The sequence below is a fragment of the Drosophila suzukii genome, chromosome X (assembly GCF_043229965.1).
Source record: "Drosophila suzukii chromosome X, CBGP_Dsuzu_IsoJpt1.0, whole genome shotgun sequence".
Classification (NCBI taxonomy): domain Eukaryota; kingdom Metazoa; phylum Arthropoda; class Insecta; order Diptera; family Drosophilidae; genus Drosophila; species Drosophila suzukii.
The window spans coordinates 13,720,941-13,742,334 of record NC_092084.1 but is presented as its reverse complement, the minus strand read 5'-3'; the positions used below and the strand labels follow the sequence as shown (position 1 = coordinate 13,742,334).

General features: G+C 42.5%; 2 protein-coding genes across 4 annotated transcripts in view; both read right to left on the bottom strand.

The window, feature by feature from the left end:
• The window catches only part of Or7a (Odorant receptor 7a), a 37,776-nt gene extending 30,928 nt beyond the window's left edge, over window positions 1-6,848 (bottom strand). The window contains exon 1 of the mRNA XM_065868284.2: window positions 5,652-6,848. Coding sequence (XP_065724356.1) covers window positions 5,652-6,830 — 1,179 coding nt within the window. The 5' untranslated portion in view covers window positions 6,831-6,848. The remainder of the gene's footprint in view (window positions 1-5,651) is intronic.
• Window positions 6,849-8,855: 2,007 nt separating this feature from the next.
• slpr (mitogen-activated protein kinase kinase kinase slipper) lies at window positions 8,856-18,480 on the bottom strand. Of its 3 annotated transcripts, XM_017086837.4 has the most exons (11): window positions 18,134-18,480; window positions 17,603-18,024; window positions 16,889-17,541; window positions 16,653-16,819; window positions 16,410-16,585; window positions 16,153-16,173; window positions 15,661-15,837; window positions 15,483-15,597; window positions 10,875-11,310; window positions 10,306-10,730; window positions 8,856-10,239 (listed from the first exon to the last, which is right to left on the bottom strand). In XM_017086837.4, the coding sequence occupies exons 2-11, from the start codon at window positions 17,870-17,872 to the stop codon at window positions 9,314-9,316; spliced, it is 3,366 nt and encodes a 1,121-aa protein (XP_016942326.2). In that variant the 5' UTR covers window positions 17,873-18,024; window positions 18,134-18,480; the 3' UTR covers window positions 8,856-9,313. The 3 variants fall into 3 exon arrangements, with proteins under 3 accessions (XP_016942326.2, XP_016942324.2, XP_016942325.2); XM_017086835.4 differs by lacking the exons at window positions 8,856-10,239; window positions 10,306-10,730; window positions 10,875-11,310 and adding an exon at window positions 11,836-14,921 and having other exon boundaries at window positions 18,134-18,467; XM_017086836.4 differs by lacking the exons at window positions 8,856-10,239; window positions 10,306-10,730; window positions 10,875-11,310; window positions 16,153-16,173 and adding an exon at window positions 11,836-14,921 and having other exon boundaries at window positions 18,134-18,466.
• Window positions 18,481-21,394: the final 2,914 nt, after the last annotated feature.

The following is a 21,394-nucleotide window of genomic DNA, read 5'->3' as shown; positions in this document are numbered from 1 at the left end:
CTATTTTTGACCAAAATCTGAATCTTAAAAATAAACGACCACCCCCTTACAAAAAATGAAAAAATTTGTCAAAAAATAAATCTTTCTTAAAGTGATAGGGATCGATAGGAATTGAAGCAAGCTGCTCAAAACTGTCGGTGTTTTAGCTGTATGCCTTGATTTGGCTAAACTACGACTGAAAAACCACTAAAAAATTAGTCTTTTCGACCAAAATCTGAATCTCATAAATAAACGACCTACCCCCTTACAAAAAATGAAAAAATTTGTCAAAAAATAAATCTTTCTTAAAGTGATAGGGATCGATAGCAATTGAAGCAAGCTGCTCAAAACTGTCGGTCTTTTAGCTGTACGCCTTGATTTGGCTAAACTACGACTGAAAAACCACTAAAAAATGACTATTTTTGACCAAAATCTGAATCTTAAAAATAAACGACCACCCCCTTACAAAAAATGAAAAAATTTGTCAAAAAATAAATCTTTCTTAAAGTGATAGGGATCGATAGGAATTGAGCAAGCTGCTCAAAACTGTCGGTGTTTTAGCTGTATGCCTTGATTTGGCTAAACTACGACTGAAAAACCACTAAAAAATTAGTCTTTTCGACCAAAATCTGAATCTCATAAATAAACGACCTACCCCCTTACAAAAAATGAAAAAATTTGTCAAAAAATAAATCTTTCTTAAAGTGATAGGGATCGATAGCAATTGAAGCAAGCTGCTCAAAACTGTCGGTCTTTTAGCTGTACGCCTTGATTTGGCTAAGCTACGACTGAAAAACCACTAAAAAATGAGTATTTTTGACCAAAACCTGAATCTCAAAAATAAACGACCCCCCCCCCCTTACAAAAAATGAAAAAATTTGTCAAAAAATAAATCTTTCTTAAAGTGATAGGGATCGATAGCAATTGAAGCAAGCTGCTCAAAACTGTCGGTCTTTTAGCTGTACGCCTTGATTTGGCTAAGCTACGACTGAAAAACCACTAAAAAATGAGTATTTTTGACCAAAATCTGAATCTCAAAAATAAACGCCCCCCCCCCCTTACAAAAAATGAAAAAAACGTGTCAAAAAATAAATCATTCTTAAAGTGATAGGGATCGATAGCAATTGAAGCAAACTGCTCAAAACTGTCGGTCTTTTAGCTGTACGCCTTGATTTGGCTAAGCTACGACTGAAAAACCACTAAAAAATTAGTCTTTTCGACCAAAATCTGAATCTCAAAAATAAACGACCCCCCCCCTTACAAAAAATGAAAAAATTTTTCGAAAAATAAATCTTTCTTAAAGTGATAGGGATCGATAGCAATTGAATTGGGATTGAAGCAAGCTGCTCAAAACTGTCGGTCTTTTAGCTGTACGCCTTGATTTGGCTAAGCTACGACTGAAAAACCACTAAAAGATGAGTATTTTTGACCAAAATCTGAATCTCAAAAATAAACGACCTACCCCCTTACAAAAAATGAAAAAATTTGTCAAAAAATAAATCTTTCTTAAAGTGATAGGGATCGATAGCAATTGAAGCAAGCTGCTCAAAACTGTCGGTCTTTTAGCTGTTCGCCTTGATTTGGCTAAACTACGACTGAAAAACCACTAAAAAATGAGTATTTTTGACCAAAATCTGAATCTCAAAAATAAACGACCCCCCCCTTACAAAAAATGAAAAAATTTGTCGAAAAATAAATCTTTCTTAAAGTGATAGGGATCGATAGCAATTGAAGCAAGCTGCTCAAAACTGTCGGTCTTTTAGCTGTACGCCTTGATTTGGCTAAGCTACGACTGAAAAACCACTAAAAAATGAGTATTTTTGACCAAAATCTGAATCTCAAAAATAAACGACCTACCCCCTTACAAAAAATGAAAAAATGTGTCAAAAAATAAATCTTTCTTAAAGTGATAGGGATCGATAGCAATTGAAGCAAGCTGCTCAAAACTGTCGGTCTTTTAGCTGTACGCCTTGATTTGGCTAAGCTACGACTGAAAAACCACTAAAAAATTAGTCTTTTCGACCAAAATCTAAATCTCAAAAATAAACGACCTACCCCCTTACAAAAAATGAAAAAATTTGTCAAAAAATAAATCTTTCTTAAAGTGATAGGGATCGATAGCAATTGAAGCAAGCTGCTCAAAACTGTCGGTCTTTTAGCTGTTCGCCTTGATTTGGCTAAACTACGACTGAAAAACCACTAAAAAATGAGTATTTTTGACCAAAATCTGAATCTCAAAAATAAACGACCCCCCCCTTACAAAAAATGAAAAAATTTGTCGAAAAAGAAATCTTTCTTAAAGTGATAGGGATCGATAGCAATTGAAGCAAGCTGCTCAAAACTGTCGGTCTTTTAGCTGTACGCCTTGATTTGGCTAAGCTACGACTGAAAAGCCACTAAAAAATGAGTATTTTTGACCAAAATCTGAATCTCAAAAATAAACGACCTACCCCCTTACAAAAAATGAAAAAATGTGTCAAAAAATAAATCTTTCTTAAAGTGATAGGGATCGATAGCAATTGAAGCAAGCTGCTCAAAACTGTCGGTCTTTTAGCTGTACGCCTTGATTTTTCTAAGCTACGACTGGAAAGCCACTAAAAAATGAGTATTTTTGACCAAAATCTGAATCTCAAAAATAAACGACCTACCCCCTTACAAAAAATGAAAAAATGTGTCAAAAAATAAATCTTTCTTAAAGTGATAGGGATCGATAGCAATTGAAGCAAGCTGATCAAAACTGTCGGTCTTTTAGCTGTTCGCCTTGATTTGGCTAAACTACGACTGAAAAACCACTAAAAAATGAGTATTTTTGACCAAAATCTGAATCTTAAAAATAAACGACCCCCCCCCTTACAAAAAATGAAAAAATTTGTCGAAAAATAAATCTTTCTTAAAGTGATAGGGATCGATAGCAATTGAAGCAAGCTGCTCAAAACTGTCGGTCTTTTAGCTGTTCGCCTTGATTTGGCTAAACTACGACTGAAAAACCACTAAAAAATGAGTATTTTTACCCAAAATCTGAATCTCAAAAATAAACGACCTACCCCCTTACAAAAATTGAAAAAATGTGTCAAAAAATAAATCTTTCTTAAAGTGATAGGGATCGATAGCAATTGAAGCAAGCTGCTCAAAACTGTCGGTCTTTTAGCTGTTCGCCTTGATTTGGCTAAACTACGACTGAAAAACCACTAAAAAATGAGTATTTTTGACCAAAATCTGAATCTTAAAAATAAACGACCTACCCCCTTACAAAAAATGAAAAAATTTGTCAAAAAATAAATATTTCTTAAAGTGATAGGGATCGATAGGAATTGAAGCAAGCTGCTCAAAACTGTCGGTCTTTTAGCTGTACGCCTTGATTTGGCTAAACTACGACTGAAAAACCACTAAAAAATTAGTATTTTTGACCAAAATCTGAATCTCAAAAATAAACGACCTACCCCCTTACAAAAAATGAAAAAATTTGTCAAAAAATAAATCTTTCTTAAAGTGATAGGGGTCGATAGCAATTGAAGCAAGCTGCTCAAAACTGTCGGTCTTTTAGCTGTACGCCTTGATTTGGCTAAGCTACGACTGAAAAACCACTAAAAAATGAGTATTTTTGACCAAAATCTGAATCTCAAAAATAAACGACCTACCCCCCTTACAAAAAATGAAAAAATTTGTCAAAAAATAAATCTTTCTTAAAGTGATAGGGATCGATAGCAATTGAAGCAAGCTGCTCAAAACTGTCGGTCTTTTAGCTGTTCGCCTTGATTTGGCTAAACTACGACTGAAAAACCACTAAAAAAGGAGTATTTTTACCCAAAATCTGAATCTCAAAAATAAACGACCTACCCCCTTACAAAAAATGAAAAAATGTGTCAAAAAATAAATCTTTCTTAAAGTGATTGGGATCGATAGCAATTGAAGCAAGCTGCTCAAAACTGTCGGTCTTTTAGCTGTACGCCTTGATTTGGCTAAGCTAGAACTGAAAAACCACTAAAAAATGAGTATTTTTGACCAAAATCTGAATCTCAAAAATAAACGACCCCCCCCTTACAAAAAATTAAAAAAATTTGTCGAAAAAGAAATCTTTCTTAAAGTGATAGGGATCGATAGCAATTGAAGCAAGCTGCTCAAAACTGTCGGTCTTTTAGCTGTACGCCTTGATTTGGCTAAGCTACGACTGAAAAACCACTAAAAAATGAGTATTTTTGACCAAAATCTGAATCTCAAAAATAAACGACCCCCCACCTTACAAAAAATGAAAAAATTTGTCAAAAAATAAATCTTTCTTAAAGTGATAGGGATCGATAGGAATTGAAGCAAGCTGCTCAAAACTGTCGGTCTTTTAGCTGTACGCCTTGATTTGGCTAAACTACGACTGAAAAACCACTAAAAAATGAGTATTTTTGACCAAAATCTGAATCTCAAAAATAAACGACCTACCCCCTTACAAAAAATGAAAAAATTTGTCAAAAAATAAATATTTCTTAAAGTGATAGGGATCGATAGGAATTGAAGCAAGCTGCTCAAAACTGTCGGTCTTTTAGCTGTACGCCTTGATTTGGCTAAACTACGACTGAAAAACCACTAAAAAATTAGTATTTTTGACCAAAATCTGAATCTCAAAAATAAACGACCTACCCCCTTACAAAAAATGAAAAAATTTGTCAAAAAATAAATCTTTCTTAAAGTGATAGGGATCGATAGCAATTGAAGCAAGCTGCTCAAAACTGTCGGTCTTTTAGCTGTACGCCTTGATTTGGCTAAACTACGACTGAAAAACCACTAAAAAATGAGTATTTTTGACCAAAATCTGAATCTCAAAAATAAACGACCTACCCCCTTACAAAAAATGAAAAAATTTGTCAAAAAATAAATCTTTCTTAAAGTGATAGGGATCGATAGCAATTGAAGCAAGCTGCTCAAAACTGTCGGTCTTTTAGCTGTACGCCTTGATTTGGCTAAACTACGACTGAAAAACCACTAAAAAATGAGTATTTTTAAACAAAATCTGAATCTTAAAAATAAACGACCTACCCCCTTACAAAAAATGAAAAAATTTGTCAAAAAATAAATCTTTCTTAAAGTGATACGGATCGATAGGAATTGAAGCAAGCTGCTCAAAACTGTCGGTCTTTTAGCTGTACGCCTTGATTTGGCTAAACTACGACTGAAAAACCACTAAAAAATGAGTATTTTTGACCAAAATCTGAATCTTAAAAATAAACGACCTACCCCCTTACAAAAAATGAAAAAATTTGTCAAAAAATAAATCTTTCTTAAAGTGATAGGGATCGATAGCAATTGAAGCAAGCTGCTCAAAACTGTCGGTCTTTTAGCTGTACGCCTTGATTTGGCTAAACTACGACTGAAAAACCACTAAAAAATGACTATTTTTGACCAAAATCTGAATCTTAAAAATAAACGACCACCCCCTTACAAAAAATGAAAAAATTTGTCAAAAAATAAATCTTTCTTAAAGTGATAGGGATCGATAGGAATTGAAGCAAGCTGCTTAAAACTGTCGGTCTTTTAGCTGTACGCCTTGATTTGGCTAAGCTACGACTGAAAACCCAACAAAAAAATGAGAAATTTGGTGAAAAAATTAATTTTTCTTTTAAAGTTCCCCACCTTCGCCTTTACCTTTTTCTTATGATGTTTTAAAGAAAGTTCCCTGTACTCACACTGAAGTAGGTGGCCAGGTTGATGGGAAACAGCTTCATAGCCGTCAGCTTGATGGGCTGCTGGGCGCGATGGAGGTAGTAGAGGAGCATCTTGCGGAACCGGGCGCTCTGGCCCAGCCACTGGCACTGAAAGATGGCCAGGGCCAGCTTCTCGTTGTCCAGCATCAGCGAGGTGGCCTGGTAGCAGCAAGGAGCCGTCTGCAGGGTCACCGCCATCAGGTAGATGATCGAGGCTATCTTGGTGTTCGTATTGGCGAAAATGAAGATGTTGATCATGGTGGTGCCCATGATGGCGGCGGTGATCAGGAACTGGACGAATATGGTCCTCGAGATGACCGGGCTGACGCAGCCGAGCAGCTGCAGCACCGTCTGGTGATCCAGAATGCACCGCTGTAGCTCCTCACAGTTCTCCTCCTGCCGCCGCTCGTCGGGAAAGATCTCCATCTGCCCCAGCTTCGCATCCCGACCCAATCTCTCGACCCTTCTGGCCAGCAATTGCACCTGGATTCGCACTACATACAGATAGATTACGGCATAGACATCATCGCTGGCCTGATGCAGACACGTCCAGTTCATGATGATGAACTCGATCCAGGCCTGAATGCAGAATTGCAACTGGGAACGCTGCCAATCCAGGCCAGGTAAGTAAAGGGCATATGGCGGCTGGCCCAGGAGAAAGGCGCACACAAAGGTCGAGGAGGAGTAGATGGCATAGCAGATCTGGTAGAACCAGACCAGGCGGTTGCAGAACCTCACCGCCTCAATGATCAGCTGGAACTCCTCCCGATCCCGGCATCTCGCATCCAAGGCGGCCAGGTGGTGCTCTGCCCTCCGCAGCAGTGGTAGATTCCAGGCCAAGGCCACAATCTTGGCCGGCAGGATGACCGCATCGATGGCCACCTGGGCGGAGGTCAACACCTGAGTGATCTCCATTCCTCCCATATACCGGTAGCTGATCACAAAGCAGGTGGGCACCAACAGCAATTGCCACACATACATGACCACCGAGAAGCAGCGATAGATTCGCCTCCAGGTGGTGCTCCTCGTCGGACGACTGCCATCCGGAGCCTGCATGCCCAGGGCATAGAAGCAGTTGAAGAGATTCCTGAAGGCTTGCCGTGATTCGGGCAGTTCCTCCTTTATTTTCACTTCCTTAACCTTTTGACCGTTCACCTTCATGGTTGGCACACTTTTGAGGCCTGTAAATTGCTGAAAGACCCCTTTTATAGGCTCTCCAATTAAAGAAAACTTTACCCTCCTCTAGTTTTTAGTTTTTTTTTTCTATAAAAAATAGTTTTTATTTTCGCATTTTGGTCTCTGAATGATTTAAATGAATCGTCAAATGTTAATTGCTAATTTGTACATAACATAAGTCACAAGCAGCATTTTGTTTTTGCATATTTGTGAGTCCGCTCCAAACCCCCCCCCCTCCCGTCGATCAAACTTTTCAAATGCCCCCCCTTTGAAATTGTTTTCTCCGCTTGCTAATTCAAGGCAATTAAGCAGCAAATACAAAATAAACTTAAGAACTCGAACCCCTTTCTAATTAATAAATAATGCAGGCGAATGCAATTAAGCTAGTGGGTAAATGTTAAGGGCAGATGCGTGGCTATATTGCTTTGTTTCTGTTTCTGTTTCTGGTCAATCGGATTCAATCGGTTCCCATTTTTGGTTAACTTCGGCTTTGTGTGAGCATAAACAACAATTTGTCTAAATTATAGTTATTAATTGTTAAATATATGCATGAGGTTGGGGGGTGGACTCGCCGGCCACCCAAATGAAATACTATGGCCTAGAGTTTGTGTTTGTTCGAGTGGCAAACAGGTCGAGTAACTAAATTGGTAATTGAGCTCCTCGAAAGTCGAAGAAAGCCATTTGTGCATGCTGCGATCAGATTACACATTATCCGGGGTGTTTTCTAAATAACTTGAGATTTAAAAATGATTACAATCATTATATTAAATATTTGAAAATACATTGTTTTGAAAAATCCTTAAAGAATCATAAAAGTTTGTGAACCCACATAAAAACCCTTAAAATCTCAAGATATTTCGAAAACACCTCGAAAATAAACATGATTACATAATCGGTTACATAATAAGCATTTTAGTAGAAGTATCTATGTACGTGGCATATATATGTAAAGGTAGTCAAATTCATCGCCATTATATCATTATCATAGCTATGTATTCATTATTTGGAAAAAACAGCAGCAATATGCTTCGTTATATATATGTGTTTTATACATAAATGTATATATATATATAATATATGTATATACTCGTATATATCCATTATAAGTAGTTGTAAATCGATCGAGTTATACTGGTATTCAATTCAGAGCTAGTGGTTTGGGTTAACGCGTCTATATCGGTCTATATCTAAGTGTCTATAAATATATATTAATATATAAACATTTTGTCAGACTTAAAAATGGAGCTTACGGCTGGCGTGTGTCTTGATTGGGATGTGGTGTCCTCGGAATTACAAAGTTTTATTAATTATTATTATTGTTGTTGTTGTTGATGGCTTGCTAGCTGGCTGCACTTAATCTGAATCGGAGAACGCAAGTGAAGAACTTCGTCTTTATAAATATGTATATATATATATGTATAATACATAAATGGGAGTATATTAGCTATATCAAACTATTTGTTCATCAGTTAAATCGTTATTCTTATACAAGGGATTGGGATTCGTTAGGATGAGAAGTTTCTTTTTGTTTTGGAATCCGGCATCAGGCAAAACTAGTGAAGTCTTCACTCTACTTTTAAGGCAAATCGCACAAGTCGGGGGTTGCACATGTGTAACTATGGGTGTATTTATCAGGGGGCTCTATACAAAACTTCTGGAGATTCGGAAGCTCCAAGGAGTTGAGTTCAGTATCGGAACAAGAAAAGGTCTCCCGAAAATCTCCAGATGCTTCAAGAACTCCCCTCTATATGTTTTCCTGACTATCTGTTGGCTATTATTAACATCGAATTTGATATATTTACTTGCGTGTGAACAACTTGGTAACTACTTTTATATACAGACAGTGGGTATACGCTGCTTTGATTTCAAATTCTGCAAGATCCTATAATATTTAGAATTGCATTCGCTCGCTTTGATGTGAGGTAAAAACGCTCGTGACCACAAGGTTGCTTATTTTTTCCATTCTATCCCTTTGATATATGTTATAATTCTTCCTGAAAACCATTTTATTTCTTTTTTTCCCTTAATTGCTTGTTTAATTTTCGTAGATGAATGCTTAATTCCAGCTGACTGCTCCTCTATCAATGAGGTATTGCTCTTTTGCGTAACTTTTTTTTCTGATTATGATTTTTATGGCTTCTCCTGGTATCTTTTGGATTTTAAGAATGCATGTCCCTTTGTTTTGAGGTAAGCTTCCTTATTTAAAAAGATGACCCTCTCGTTCATCTACTCCTCCGATCTCGTCCAGGTCCTATGGCCATCCCTTTCTTTTTCGCTTGCCTACTTGAGCCTGTCCTGCTCTTTCACAGGCGGTACTCATAGTGGGCCGATCGAGATCGTCGGGCTCCCGAGTACCAGCGATAGGGAACCCTCTGCTGATGCAGCGCCAGGCCAGCTGCCCCTCCGCCGGTTCCGATGTCCGCTCCTGGACTCCGCGCCAACTGCAAGGTCAGCGCCAGTCGCGTCTGCTAGGAAGATGAGGCCGATGGCGATGGAGTGCTGCCACTGGAAGCCTGTCGCTGGCGCCTCTGCTGCTGCTGCTGCTGTTGATGTGGCAACTGCATCGCCGGAGCCGTCATCCTGCGTCCCAATGTGGGCAGCGGATTGGCATCCAAATAGGCCTCCGGACTGAAGCGAACCCGGCTATGCTGGGAGCCAATGGAACCCTCTTTGGCACTCAAATATGAGCTATCATCACTGGTCAGCGAATCCGGCGGCGTGGGATTTGTGGGTGTGCCCTGCTGCGAGGATGTGGAGCCATTCCCTCCGTTCCCACCGTTGTACTTCTTTAGCGAGCTGCGCAGCTTGGATTGGCCAGCTAGTGGGGGTGGTAGCGAAGCCCCCACCGATCCCACGTTCGGTTGCTGATAGCCCAGCGAGAGGGCATGCTGCTCGAAGGGCAGACTGGCTGGCCGCGTGACCGCCGCCGTGGCATATTTGCTCTTGGTCATCGGCAAGGGACTGTGGATCAGTCGGTTCAGCAGCTTGGGTGATCCCGCGTACAGCTCCTGCTTTGTGGGTGGAGGCACTTGCTCCCGTTCTCGTTCCCGCTCCCGTTCCCTCTCATACTCCGCATTCAAGTTAAGATTGTTGTAGTCATAGCAAAGTAGCTCTTCGTGCTCCAATAGAACATTTGAATTATTCGAAACGGTCGAGGGAGTGCGTCGGTGTCCGGCTGCACTTACGCCCATTTGGGGAACCCGGGGAGGTGGTGTTCGGGTCTGGCTGACCGGACAGGGAACGGTTACGGGAACGGCCACCACTGGCGGTTCATACTGGTAGTCGTAGTAGTCAGGTAGCCGATGGTTATAGTCGTAGGAGTAGTCCGGATACGACTTGCAGTCACGCTCGTAGCTGTAGTTCAACTCCGGCCGGTACGGGAAGTAATTGGAACCTAAAGGAATAAAAACCAGGGATTAGGAAACACACTTCAAACAGCGTTGGTTTTTTGGTAACCTACCAAAGTAGCCATTCCGGTAGTTTCCCCCATCGTTGGAGTAACTCGGTCCGTTTCTCAGGTAATCCGCTGGCGCATAAAGTGGCGGTGGACCGATGCCACCGCCAACACGGAACTCCTGGAAGGCTTCCGGTTGAGGATTTGGGTTGCCAAAGCTGCTGTTGCTCAGTTTGCGGCGTGGCGATGGCGTCGGTGGCTGGTTTCCGGCATAAAGTGCACCCACTCCCACACCGGCGGGTGGCTGTGATGCCGCCACTGTTGTTGGAATGGCAGAGGAAACGGGCTGTGGCTGGTGGTGCTGCTGCGGGTGGTGCAACTGGTGCTGTGGTGTACGCTGAACGGGCGTGTAATACGGCTGACTACCGCCGATTCGCCGGGCCAGGGATGTGGGCTGGGATTTGCTGACCGGAGCTTCAATGCCGCCAAATCTGTGGGTGGAAATATGAAATGTTATGGTATAAAAATGAAAAAACTGAAGAATTCGCGGTTTCAAAAATAAGGAAAGCTCAAAATTTAACACTATCTAATGTCTTAAGCCAAAGAATTGATTAAAGTGTTACTGTATCACTCACCTCGACTGGTTGATCATCTTCCTGGGCGTGTTTTCCCGTAGATCCTGCCGTTCGCCCTCCTGCTGTTTAAGTGGCGCATCCACCTCCAGTTCCATGATCTGCTCCTGTTGTGGCTCCACTTCCTCGGAAACTGTAACCGCTGCTTTGGGCGCCGCTTTCAGGGCGGGAACTTCACTCAGCAATGTGGGATGCACTGGCGACACGTTCGACATCCGGACATCGTATCCGGCCGCCACTCCTGCCAACAGGGAGGCCATGTTGTAGAGCAGCAGCTCGATCACCGAGAGCTTCGGCTTTCGGGCGGAATCGCCGGCGTAGAGAGTCGGCAGCGGTACGTTGCTGGTGAAGCGGCTGAGGAGATACGGCGACGGCGACATTATCGGCATGCTGGTGGCCCCCGCTCGCCAGTCGTCCATCTTGCTGTTACCCTGGTATCCTGAACGGTCGGCAGCATTCCAAGGCGGATATGAGACATGATTGAGTTACGGAATATGGCTCTGGCTTGGGGATCGATAGCTGGGATTTGGTCGGTAGTCGGGTATTCGGAGGGGGTACGAGTAGTTGGATAATAACCGCAGGCAATACCAAAGTTTAGCCACCGCATACCAGGAGTCTCTGTACGTCTGTTTAATGGTTTATCTCTCGGTCCGAAAGGGGATTATTCTTAGGCACAGAGAAAATCCAAGGCAATATTAATTATTGATACTTAAGATTCTTACGTACTTATTTTGCATAATAGATTATCATATATATCATATCATAATATATCATACCATATCATATCGTATTTTACCATATCATATATTTATATTTTTATGTTTTTATAATTAACTTGAAACTGGTCTCGTTATCAAATGTCTTGTAATATATATTGGGATATCGAAACAATTAATATAATGTGTTCAATTGGATTATTCTCTGTGCTTTTAAAGTTGACAAACAATCAAAACTGGTCGGCAGATTCTCTACAGTTGGTTTTATTGTCGGATTTATGTTTCTAAGTATTGGTTCTTTTTATTTTTGTTTTTTTTTGGGTTGGCTTGGCCCCAAAGTGGAAAATACATTAATATACAAAGTACAAATCGAATCGAGCAGTAAACGTAAAATGAACAAATCGTAAAATGAATATAAATATACAATTGAAAATTTTTATAAAAATAATACAAAAAAATTAGCATTTCTTTTTTTTCCATCATCGTTTTTTGATCACAGGTTTTTTTGCGCGTATTACTCGTGTGCTTTTTTTAAAAGAAATCATAAATAAATTAATTGGAAACCCGATTGCGTAATAAATGTAAATAAAACTGTGCTCAAAATACCAAAGGAGTTGAATATCAAATTAAGAATTAAATAGAGTCCCATGTGTTCCGCAAATCGTTTGCAAATTTGTCCTTAAGCTTTAGCCAAACGAAATGCGGAAAGCGATGAAAATTTGAAAAATATCTCTTACATAGAAAAAGGGGGAAGAGAAGGCTCCTCGCGAGACACAAAAAAAGTGGAATTCCTAAACAATTAAAACTTAGTTCAACTAAGATGTGTGTGTAATGTAATGTGAGGACGCTTATACGCATCGGTATAAATATAGCAATATGGTATACTTAATGTTAATCCAATTGTTACACATTAATGTATATGGTTTAGTTGAATATTTTGCCATTGGCCCATGCACGTGTTTTTTGGATGTCTACGTATGAACAGCGTTAGTCTATCCGTTTGATCCACAAATCATTGCCTTCTCTCTATCGGTTCGCAATTTTTTAGGTACTTTCCCTGACAAAAATCACTGGACTAATTAAGAAATCTGGTTTGCAGATGTAGATTTTGCATATTGCATTCGTTAGGAACAATTCGGTTATTTTGAAATGCCTATCTCGGAGAAGGGAGTTTTGTTTTGTTGTTTTAGTGATTTCGTTAGACGGGATTTTGGGAATCTAAGCCCTACTATTTTGACACATTAGCTATGGCTAATCCTCAGAGGAAGTCTCCTTCTGTCGTCTGTTTTTTCTTTTCTTTTCTCTATCTCTTTCGTCTGACTTAGTCTAGAGTTTTAATATAAAACAATAAGCTAATTAGGCGGTTCTCCAACAGCAGCACAGCTCTAACTCCTTTTCTGTACAATCCGATCCTCGATGATCCATCAACATCGCTCCAATTGCTCGCAGGACTGCGTCTGCGGCTTCTTGCCCTTGCGCTTCAGGGAGCGACTACTGCCGCCTATGGCCAAATCAGTTTGATAGGGATCGATGGCACTGAAATCGGATCCACCCATCAGGTTGTGCTCGGCCAGCTTGCTGTACTTTTTGCGCGAACGCGTAAAGAGATTGAACAGCGAGCGGAACCTGGAGTGATGATGATGGTGGTGGTGCTGGGGATTATCCTGATGATGATGGGGATGGGGATTCTGCCCCTCGTCTGGCGCCTCAACAGACTTGGATTTGGTGATGTGCTTGGGTCGATGCTTCTTTTGGTTCTTGCTGTGCTGACGCTGCTCCACGGCCCGCAGGTCCTCCTTCATCTTAATGACATCGGAATGTGGCTGGACATTGACCATGCGACGGGCGGTCCAGGCCTCACCCTGGATCATTTCGCCACCGGACGATGCGATCGATGCGGAGGCGGATGCCGTTGTGGAGGACGAAGACAGCGATGGCGAGGCGGATCGGTAGGTGGCGAAGCTAATGGAGGCACTGGACGTGTATAGATCCGATCTGGCAGTCGTCGGCGGTGGCGTGTGCACGGATGCGGGCTCCTCGAAACTAACACTCTGGAAGGTCACTGAGCTCTTGCGCGAGGTGGTGGAGTTCTGGCGCATCTGATTGATGGGCGCATGACTGTCATCTTCGCCATCTGCCTCCAGTGAGTCCAGTTCCGCCTCCTCCACTTCCACGTCCACTTCGCCTTCCTGCCTGGTGAAGAAGCAGTGCCGCGGAAATTGCGATCCGGAGAAATTACGCTGAAAGCGTCCACCCTCGAAGGCCTCCTCCGCATCATCGCAATCCCTGGGCGTCGTCAGTCGTGTGCTGGAGTTGTACATGGTCAGGTCACCACTGGACTTGGAGTTTACCCTCTCGATGCTGGCCATGGACATCTTCTTGATCACATCCCGATAGAAGGCATGGTCATACGTATTGTTATCCTCCGATGGCAGCGCTAATTGGGTGGGGGGCAGTGCCAAGCTATTGCTGCTGATTGGAGGCGGATGCTGGCCACTACTGTCCAGCGAATGTTTCTTCCTTCCCACGGCGGGACTGTTGCCCAGACTGCCGCCAAATCGGTGCAGATGTACGGCACCACTAGCCTGATTCGAGGCCGAGGAGTTGTTACCGGACTTCAAGAAGGGAAAGCAGCCGGTTGGACTAGCCACCGTGTCCGTTTCCGAGCTGTCATCCGTGACCACATAGAGTGGAGCCGGCTGATAGGTGTGCGGATGATCCAAACCGAACTCCTGACTCCTGGCCCGATGGTACATCTTGGCTGGGGTTTGGCTAGTGCTGCTGTTGGAGTTACTCCTGCCATTTTGGAGGACGACTATGGTGTTCGTATGGGAGGTCGGGTTATTGTTGTTATTGTTATTGCTATTACTAGTAGTACTATTATTATTTAGCTGGTTGTTGTTGTTGGCGGAGATGCTGTTGTTGTTGTTGTTGTTGGTGGTGGTGGTTGTGATGGTGGTGGTGGTGATGGCTTTACAATTGCCAATGTTGTTGTTGGGGCGCGTTAGTAAATAGGGTATACCTGTGTACAACAGAGGCGCGGCCGATGTGCCACCAACGCCTCCGCCTCCACCTCCTCCTCCGCCTACTCCTCCTCCACTTCCACCCAAATTTCCCAAACCCGGCGGCGGCGTCAGCGAGGCCACCTGTTGCTGGTTCTGCTGCTGCTGTTGCTTCTTGTCCAGATTCGGGGCACTCTTGCTGAACGAGGAGTGGGTCGAGGTTTGGGCGGGCCATTCCGGCTGACCACCACCCAGTTGCGAGGGCAGCAGGGATCGCTCCCGCTGATGCGTAGTCGAGGGGCCCCACGTCTTGCCCTTGTGCCCATCGGTAACTGATTTACCCCGCAAAGGTCATCAAAATAATACGGAACATAAGAGGAAAATATAAGGAAAAATAAAAAATAGATAGGAAAATCAATCAAATGTACGAAAATCAAGATAGATAACAAAAATATGCTTAAAAATCCGTATGTATTATAATCATATTTTTGGCTACTGATACGGTGAACCGTGCATTCCGGCGGCATGACGACTTCGCTTCTAAATAATCTCAGGCCTTCTGGATGCCTAATCTTATCTATAAGACGTGCATGGTGCACTGAATGCGTGATGACAACTTATTACAGGTAATGTGCGTTGCAGAAAGTTTCAAAAAATACAAATTTTATCGAGAGAAGGTTCCAAAAATTATTAATTTTCCTTGGGAAGATACAATCTCTGATTAAAAAATGGGCATTCATTGAAAAATTAGTCATCCTAAGACCTCAATACTAAACCCCATCGTGTGATCTGATAACCCGCAGCTTTGGCAACCTAACCAAGTGATCTTCTAACACCAGGCTAATCAGATCATTGGGTTGGATAAAGGGGAGCCCCGTAAGATGAGTACTCACGTGCCACGATGCGCAGTCCGGAGAAGGAAGGTGATCCGGGCTGTTCCGCCTTGTCGCGTACGGCCGTGATGGTATGCCTGAATCCAGTGGGCAGCGATATCTGCAGTGGTTTGTTCTGTAAGGTAATATAATAATGAGTAAACATTTTAAAGACCTCCGATATAAGAGAATGACTTACCTTCTTGCCCTTTTTGGGCTTGCGTTTTGAGGGCACCGGCTGCATCATGACCAGTTCCCTTTCTATAAGCACCATTTCGCGTTCGCGCAGAATCTGTTCCTGGATCTTTAAGAGGGTCGCCTTCTCGCGCTGTTCGTTCTGCACCCTGAGCAGCTGCTCCTCCTTGTTGCGCAATTCCTGGCAGGATTAAAGGGATAACATGGCGGAATGTGACGGGTTAGTGTGGGGTTAAGCTTGGTCTGTACTTGGGGGGAGATAGGTGCTACAAAATAGCTTTAACTAGGAACTAGAAACCATGCAGCAGTTGGCTTGAGTGGTGGGCTATTGTGGTTGGTTATCCAGCCAATCGTGGACACGAATTAGCCAAACAAAAAATGGGATAACTTAGGCTATAAGGTAAAGTAAAGTAACTTAAGGTAACAAAACAGAACGAAACGCAACGCAACTAAAACGCAAATGGCGGGCAGAGAGAAACCTGTTGGACGCGCTTACCTCTTCGATGGTTTGGAAACGCTTTTTTGGATTACAGGGGAATTTTCGTTTTGTTTTGGAGAGAAAGTATATACCAAATTATTAGAATTTCATCAACGACCAAGTGGGGGAGAAATGGGGGCGAGAATGGAATGGAAAAAGAACTGAAGAGCGGCGTAGGGCCAACAAAGAACGGTCTAGAAACGATCTAGAGCAACTCTAACAGGAATAGGAGTTGGTTCTGCCGGTTTGTGTGGTATTTCCCAGCCTGATGGTACCTTTTCTTTTTCGCGCAAGTCGTGGAGCACTTCGGCGATCTCCTTCTTCCAGCACTCCTGCATATAGTGAAAGGATTCCTGAGGCGTCAGGGTGAACTTGGAGCACGCGATGCTCTCCAGTTGCTTGAGTATCTCCTTGAAACCAGGTCGCTTGTGTGGATCCGTTTGCCAGCAGCCTGTGGGTTGGTTTTTTTTATATTGTGAGTCACATAAAGAAGTTCAAGCTTTGGGTGCGTTACTCACTTTTCATCAGGGCTCCCCAGGTCTCTGGGCAGGTTTTTGGTATGGGCAAGGTCAGCGTGTTGACAGCCACGCCATAGGCCACGGACAAAGGATCGAAGCCCTTGTAGGGCGTCTCGCCCGTAATCAATTCCCACAGCAATACACCGTAGCTCCAAACATCAGAGGATCTGAGAAACAAAATGGTTTCATTTAGTTCTTAGACATTCATTGATAGTTCTTCCTATGATATATCTTACTTGGAGTAGGTGCTAACACTGATGACCTCTGGGGGCATCCAGGCGTACGTGCCCGCCGCGCTCATCCTCTGCGTGTTGTACATCTCCCTGGCCAAACCGAAGTCTGTGATCTTGAGCGTCTTTTGCTGCAGATGATTACCCTCGATGGCCTCGTAGATCAGGACATTGGAGGACTTGAGGTCCCGGTGTATGATCGACATGGGCGCCTCGTTGTGCAGATAGTTCATGCCCCTGGCTATTTGAATGGCCCAATTGACCAGGACATCGGGTGGTATCTTGCCAGCCAGGATGCGATTGAGGCTGCCGCCCCTGGCGTACTCCATTACTAAACACAGCTTGGTGTTCAGGCAAACGCCTCGCAGGGCGGCTATATTCTCGTGCTTGAGGGCCCAGAAGAGTTTGGCCTCCTGCAGGACATTTTCCCGCATCCGTTGCATATCATCCTCGCCCGTCTGATGGGCAATCTTTATGGCCACCTCCTCGCCGTCGTAGTAGCCGCGATGGACCTTGCAGAAGCCACCGGAACCGATGACCTCCTTGATTTCCATCTCATTGTACTCGATCTCATGCGGCTGGATGTCGCCAATGGCGGAGGAGACATTCATTTGCAGTGGGTCCTCGTCAGTGACAAAGTCCTTGGGGAAGACGCCAACCTGTAGGCAAAAGGGGGTTTAGTTTTTGGGGTTTCCATGTGTGGGTTTGTGTCATCATTACCTTATCCCCGATCTTTCCCGTCCACCAACCCACATCGCCGGACACTTCGCTGTCCGTGGACAGGACGACCACGATTTCGCCTCGCCGCAGGGTCAGCTCATCCTCGCCCTGGGCCTCGTAGTCGTACAGTGCTGTCCACAGGCTGCCATCGCCCACCTGGGGCTCTACTTGCTCCAGATCTGGAATTGGAATCTCTGGTATCTGCTGGTGATGCAGTTGCTCCAACTGCCGCTGCTGCTGCTGCTGCTGCAACTCGCTGATGGGCAGCATGGTCCTGGTCCTTCGAGTACACCAGTCGTCGTCGTCCTCGGGAGTCCTGCCAAGGCATCAAAGGCCCACTTTTGGCGACATGAACACCCCGTACCTCTTTGTTTTTGTTATTCTCTTCGTTTTTTTTTTTGTCAACTTGCTATTGTGTTTCGCTGTGTGTGAAAGAGAGATAAAAACGCAGGGGAGAAGAAGAAGAGGGGACAGCGAATGGGTTTAGTAATATTAGTTATGAGGGGGTTTTGGGGGTGGGGCTTAACTTACTGGCAAGGATATCGCGAGTGTGCTCCACTGTACGCCGTTTTGCCCCACTGTCCGTCCGTTTGGCCACACGCAAAAACAACAACAACAACAACGGCACACAATCAGACAACACGATACAAAACACACACACACGCACAGCACACCATTGTCGCCACTGTCGCTCTGTCGCAGTCGGCGTCGCAGTGAGCGTCGCTGTCGCCGTCAACGTCGCGCGTTACGTCGATTTATCCTTGATCCTTTGCAATCGGTTAAATCCGCTTTATCTTTGCGATTCCGCATATGTTTTTAAAACATATATGTATTAAAAAAAAAACTAGGGTTGCAACTGCTTAAATGTGAACTAGTTTCGTTGAACTGGTCTTTGGACCCAGCCAACGGAACTGGTTTGCTTTGTGGTTCCGTTTTGAATTTCAGTTCCATCAGGTGGTCATACTTTTGATTGCCAATATCCAAAAACTACTCTTAATTAAATATTTCAATAAATTTTGGTTAATTTTGGGTATCATTTTGGCTCTATTGGGACATTTTGCTAGGTTCATATAAAGTGGATACGGGATTTTGAGCTAGTTCCCTTTCGATTTATACTAAAAAATACCAGCGTAGTAGGGATAGCTAAAGAATGACATTTTGGTATTTGCAAACTTTTCCAGGGCTGCTATATTTTTTTCGATAAAATTATTTTTAAATATTACCACAGCTTATATAAAGACTTCAAAAGCTATAACAAAACTAAGATAACATAACCAAAACAAGAAGACTATTTAAAATATATTTATATTAATGATCGCTGATCGATAAGTTACTATCGGTACCGTTAATTTCGACCGTTCAAAATTTGTAAAACAATCGATAGTTTTTATAAAATTTAAATTTGAATTTAAATGTACCTGATCCTTTTGCTTAAAATAAATTTCTTAACAAACTATAAATATAATAAATTCAAATAATGAAAGTAAGCAATGTTAAGACAATTTTAGTAAAGTTGACCGGTATTAAAAACTTGTTTTAAATATTAAAAATGAGCGTTTACATTTTAATGCTAATGCCTTTTATTTTCTAGTACCTACAGCTCAACTTAATGAAACTATATTACATTATAAAGTAATTATTTAAAATCACGTTTCAAATGAAGTGTCACTGTCATATGTTTCCCGTTTTGATTTTTAGCGAATTCGTGCTGCGCATGTTTTTTGCAGAGGAGTAGGGGAAATCCGTGGAAGGGGGCTTACAGCTGCTGCCGCTGCTTTTGCTTTGGCTGTTGTGCTGCTTTGCTGTTTTGCCGATGAGGATACGGCCTGATGATGTTGCTGTTGCATCGCGGAACGGAACGCTGTGTATCCTGTGTATCCTTCCACCGCACCGCACCCCCCCTGTGCACCATCACCCTGCGCCACTGGCTCTCTTCCATTCTACTTTCGGCGACTGTGATTCTCGTCGGGCGCCCAACACGCGCCCTTGTGTGGGTGGTAGGATGTGGGTGGTGGGTGTTGGGTGTTGGGCGGTGTTAGGTCGGTCTATTCCATGCCATGTGTTTTGTAAATCAGGCAACAGCCGCACCCTCCCCCCAATGTTGGGGGAGTCCTTTCGGCTACGCTCGTGTCCTCTCGGCTGCTGCTCTGCTCTGCCGCTCATCCTTTTGGTCCAGCGTCGGCATCGCACAGTGGGAGGGATCCACAGAACTTAGTTAACTAAATCTGTAAAGGTTCAGAGCCCCTAGTTTATCACTATTTTATTTTATTTTTAAATGTGTGTAAATTAGCTAAATGCAGTCGGAACCTAAAATAGTTTAGTATTTCATTACCACAAGTAGGGAGACAACAGATTAAAATGAAAAATATTGAAATATTTCTTAAAAATTAAACTTAAGAAGTTCTTATTCTCGAAAAAAATTTGAATAATTGCAATTTTAGTAAAAAAAATTTGACAAATAGCACAAACAATTTCTCATTTCATTATCACAAGCAGTAAGTCAACAGATTAAAATGAAAAATATTGAAATATTTCTTAACTTAAGAAGTTCTTACTCTCGAAAAAATTTGAATTATTAAAATTTTAGAAAAAATTTTTGACAAATAGCACAAACAATTTCTCATTTTAGAATAGTCGAAAATTAGACACAATATTTTTTTCAGAAAGACGATTTTTTTTTGGTATTTAGCAGCTTCTATATGTAAATATTCTATTAAAAGGCTTTCTTTTTTAAGTGATTTTTTGTTCTTAAAGATATTTTTTAATGATTAAACAGAAGAATAGGATTTAATATAATTACACAAAATATTTTAAGAGTTAGGGAGAGATAAAAATTAAATAGTTAAGAAAATCACATACCTTAAAAAAATATATATAAAATATTTCAATATTGCTAAGTCTAGGCAATCTATAGGAGAAGTTTTGGGTTAACCCAAGGATTTTGATAAGAAAAAAAGAAATTATATGGCCCACTGTGCCTCGGCATTCGTTTTTGTTGGCAGCTGAGCCGAACCAAACCGGGCTGATGCCTGATATAGCGCTATATCTGCAGCCGTAGTCGTAGTCGCAGCCTTTGCCGGAGCCGGATCCGGAGCCTGGAACAGAGCGGCGCAGGACACTACGGGCCAGGACCTGTGTACCGCTGGGCCTCGCTTCGTCCGGAGAGGAGAGGAGACGAGAGGAGAGCATCCGCATCCGAGGCGGCTGAGGCTGTGGCAGTGGCAGTGGCAGAAGCAGAAGCCTCAGCAGAGGCTGGGCCACTCAGTTACGCGCAACATTTCAACGCAACGTCGTGGCAATTCCAAATCGGCGGCAGACGCGGGCGTGCGCAGCGCACGGGCGGACTGCACGTAATAAATCCTCCGGAACGGGCTAAAAATACGGCAAACGCTACTAATCACACACAATAGGAACCGTCAAAAAATATTACTCTCAACTCGAAAACCGTATTGAAAAATTGTAAAAATAAAACGCCCTTCTCAACACTCCCAAATATAATGTAGAAAAACCCCCAATACGAAAAAAAATATACAATATCTTACGCACAAAAATATTTTTGCCGCTGTCCCAAAAAAAATTCTCAATATTTTTTTTCTCCACCGCGTGCGCGTTTGTCAGTGTGTGTGTGTGTGTGTGTACGCGTGTGGGTGAGATTTTGCGCGCGTGTGTGTGTCGCTATTTTCTTGTTGTTTTTTTTGGTAACTTTTTTTTGCCGTTCTTTAATCCCTGGCTAAATCAAAAAAAAAAGAAGAGTAAAAATGCAAAAAGCCAAGGCAAAAATGTAAAACAGCC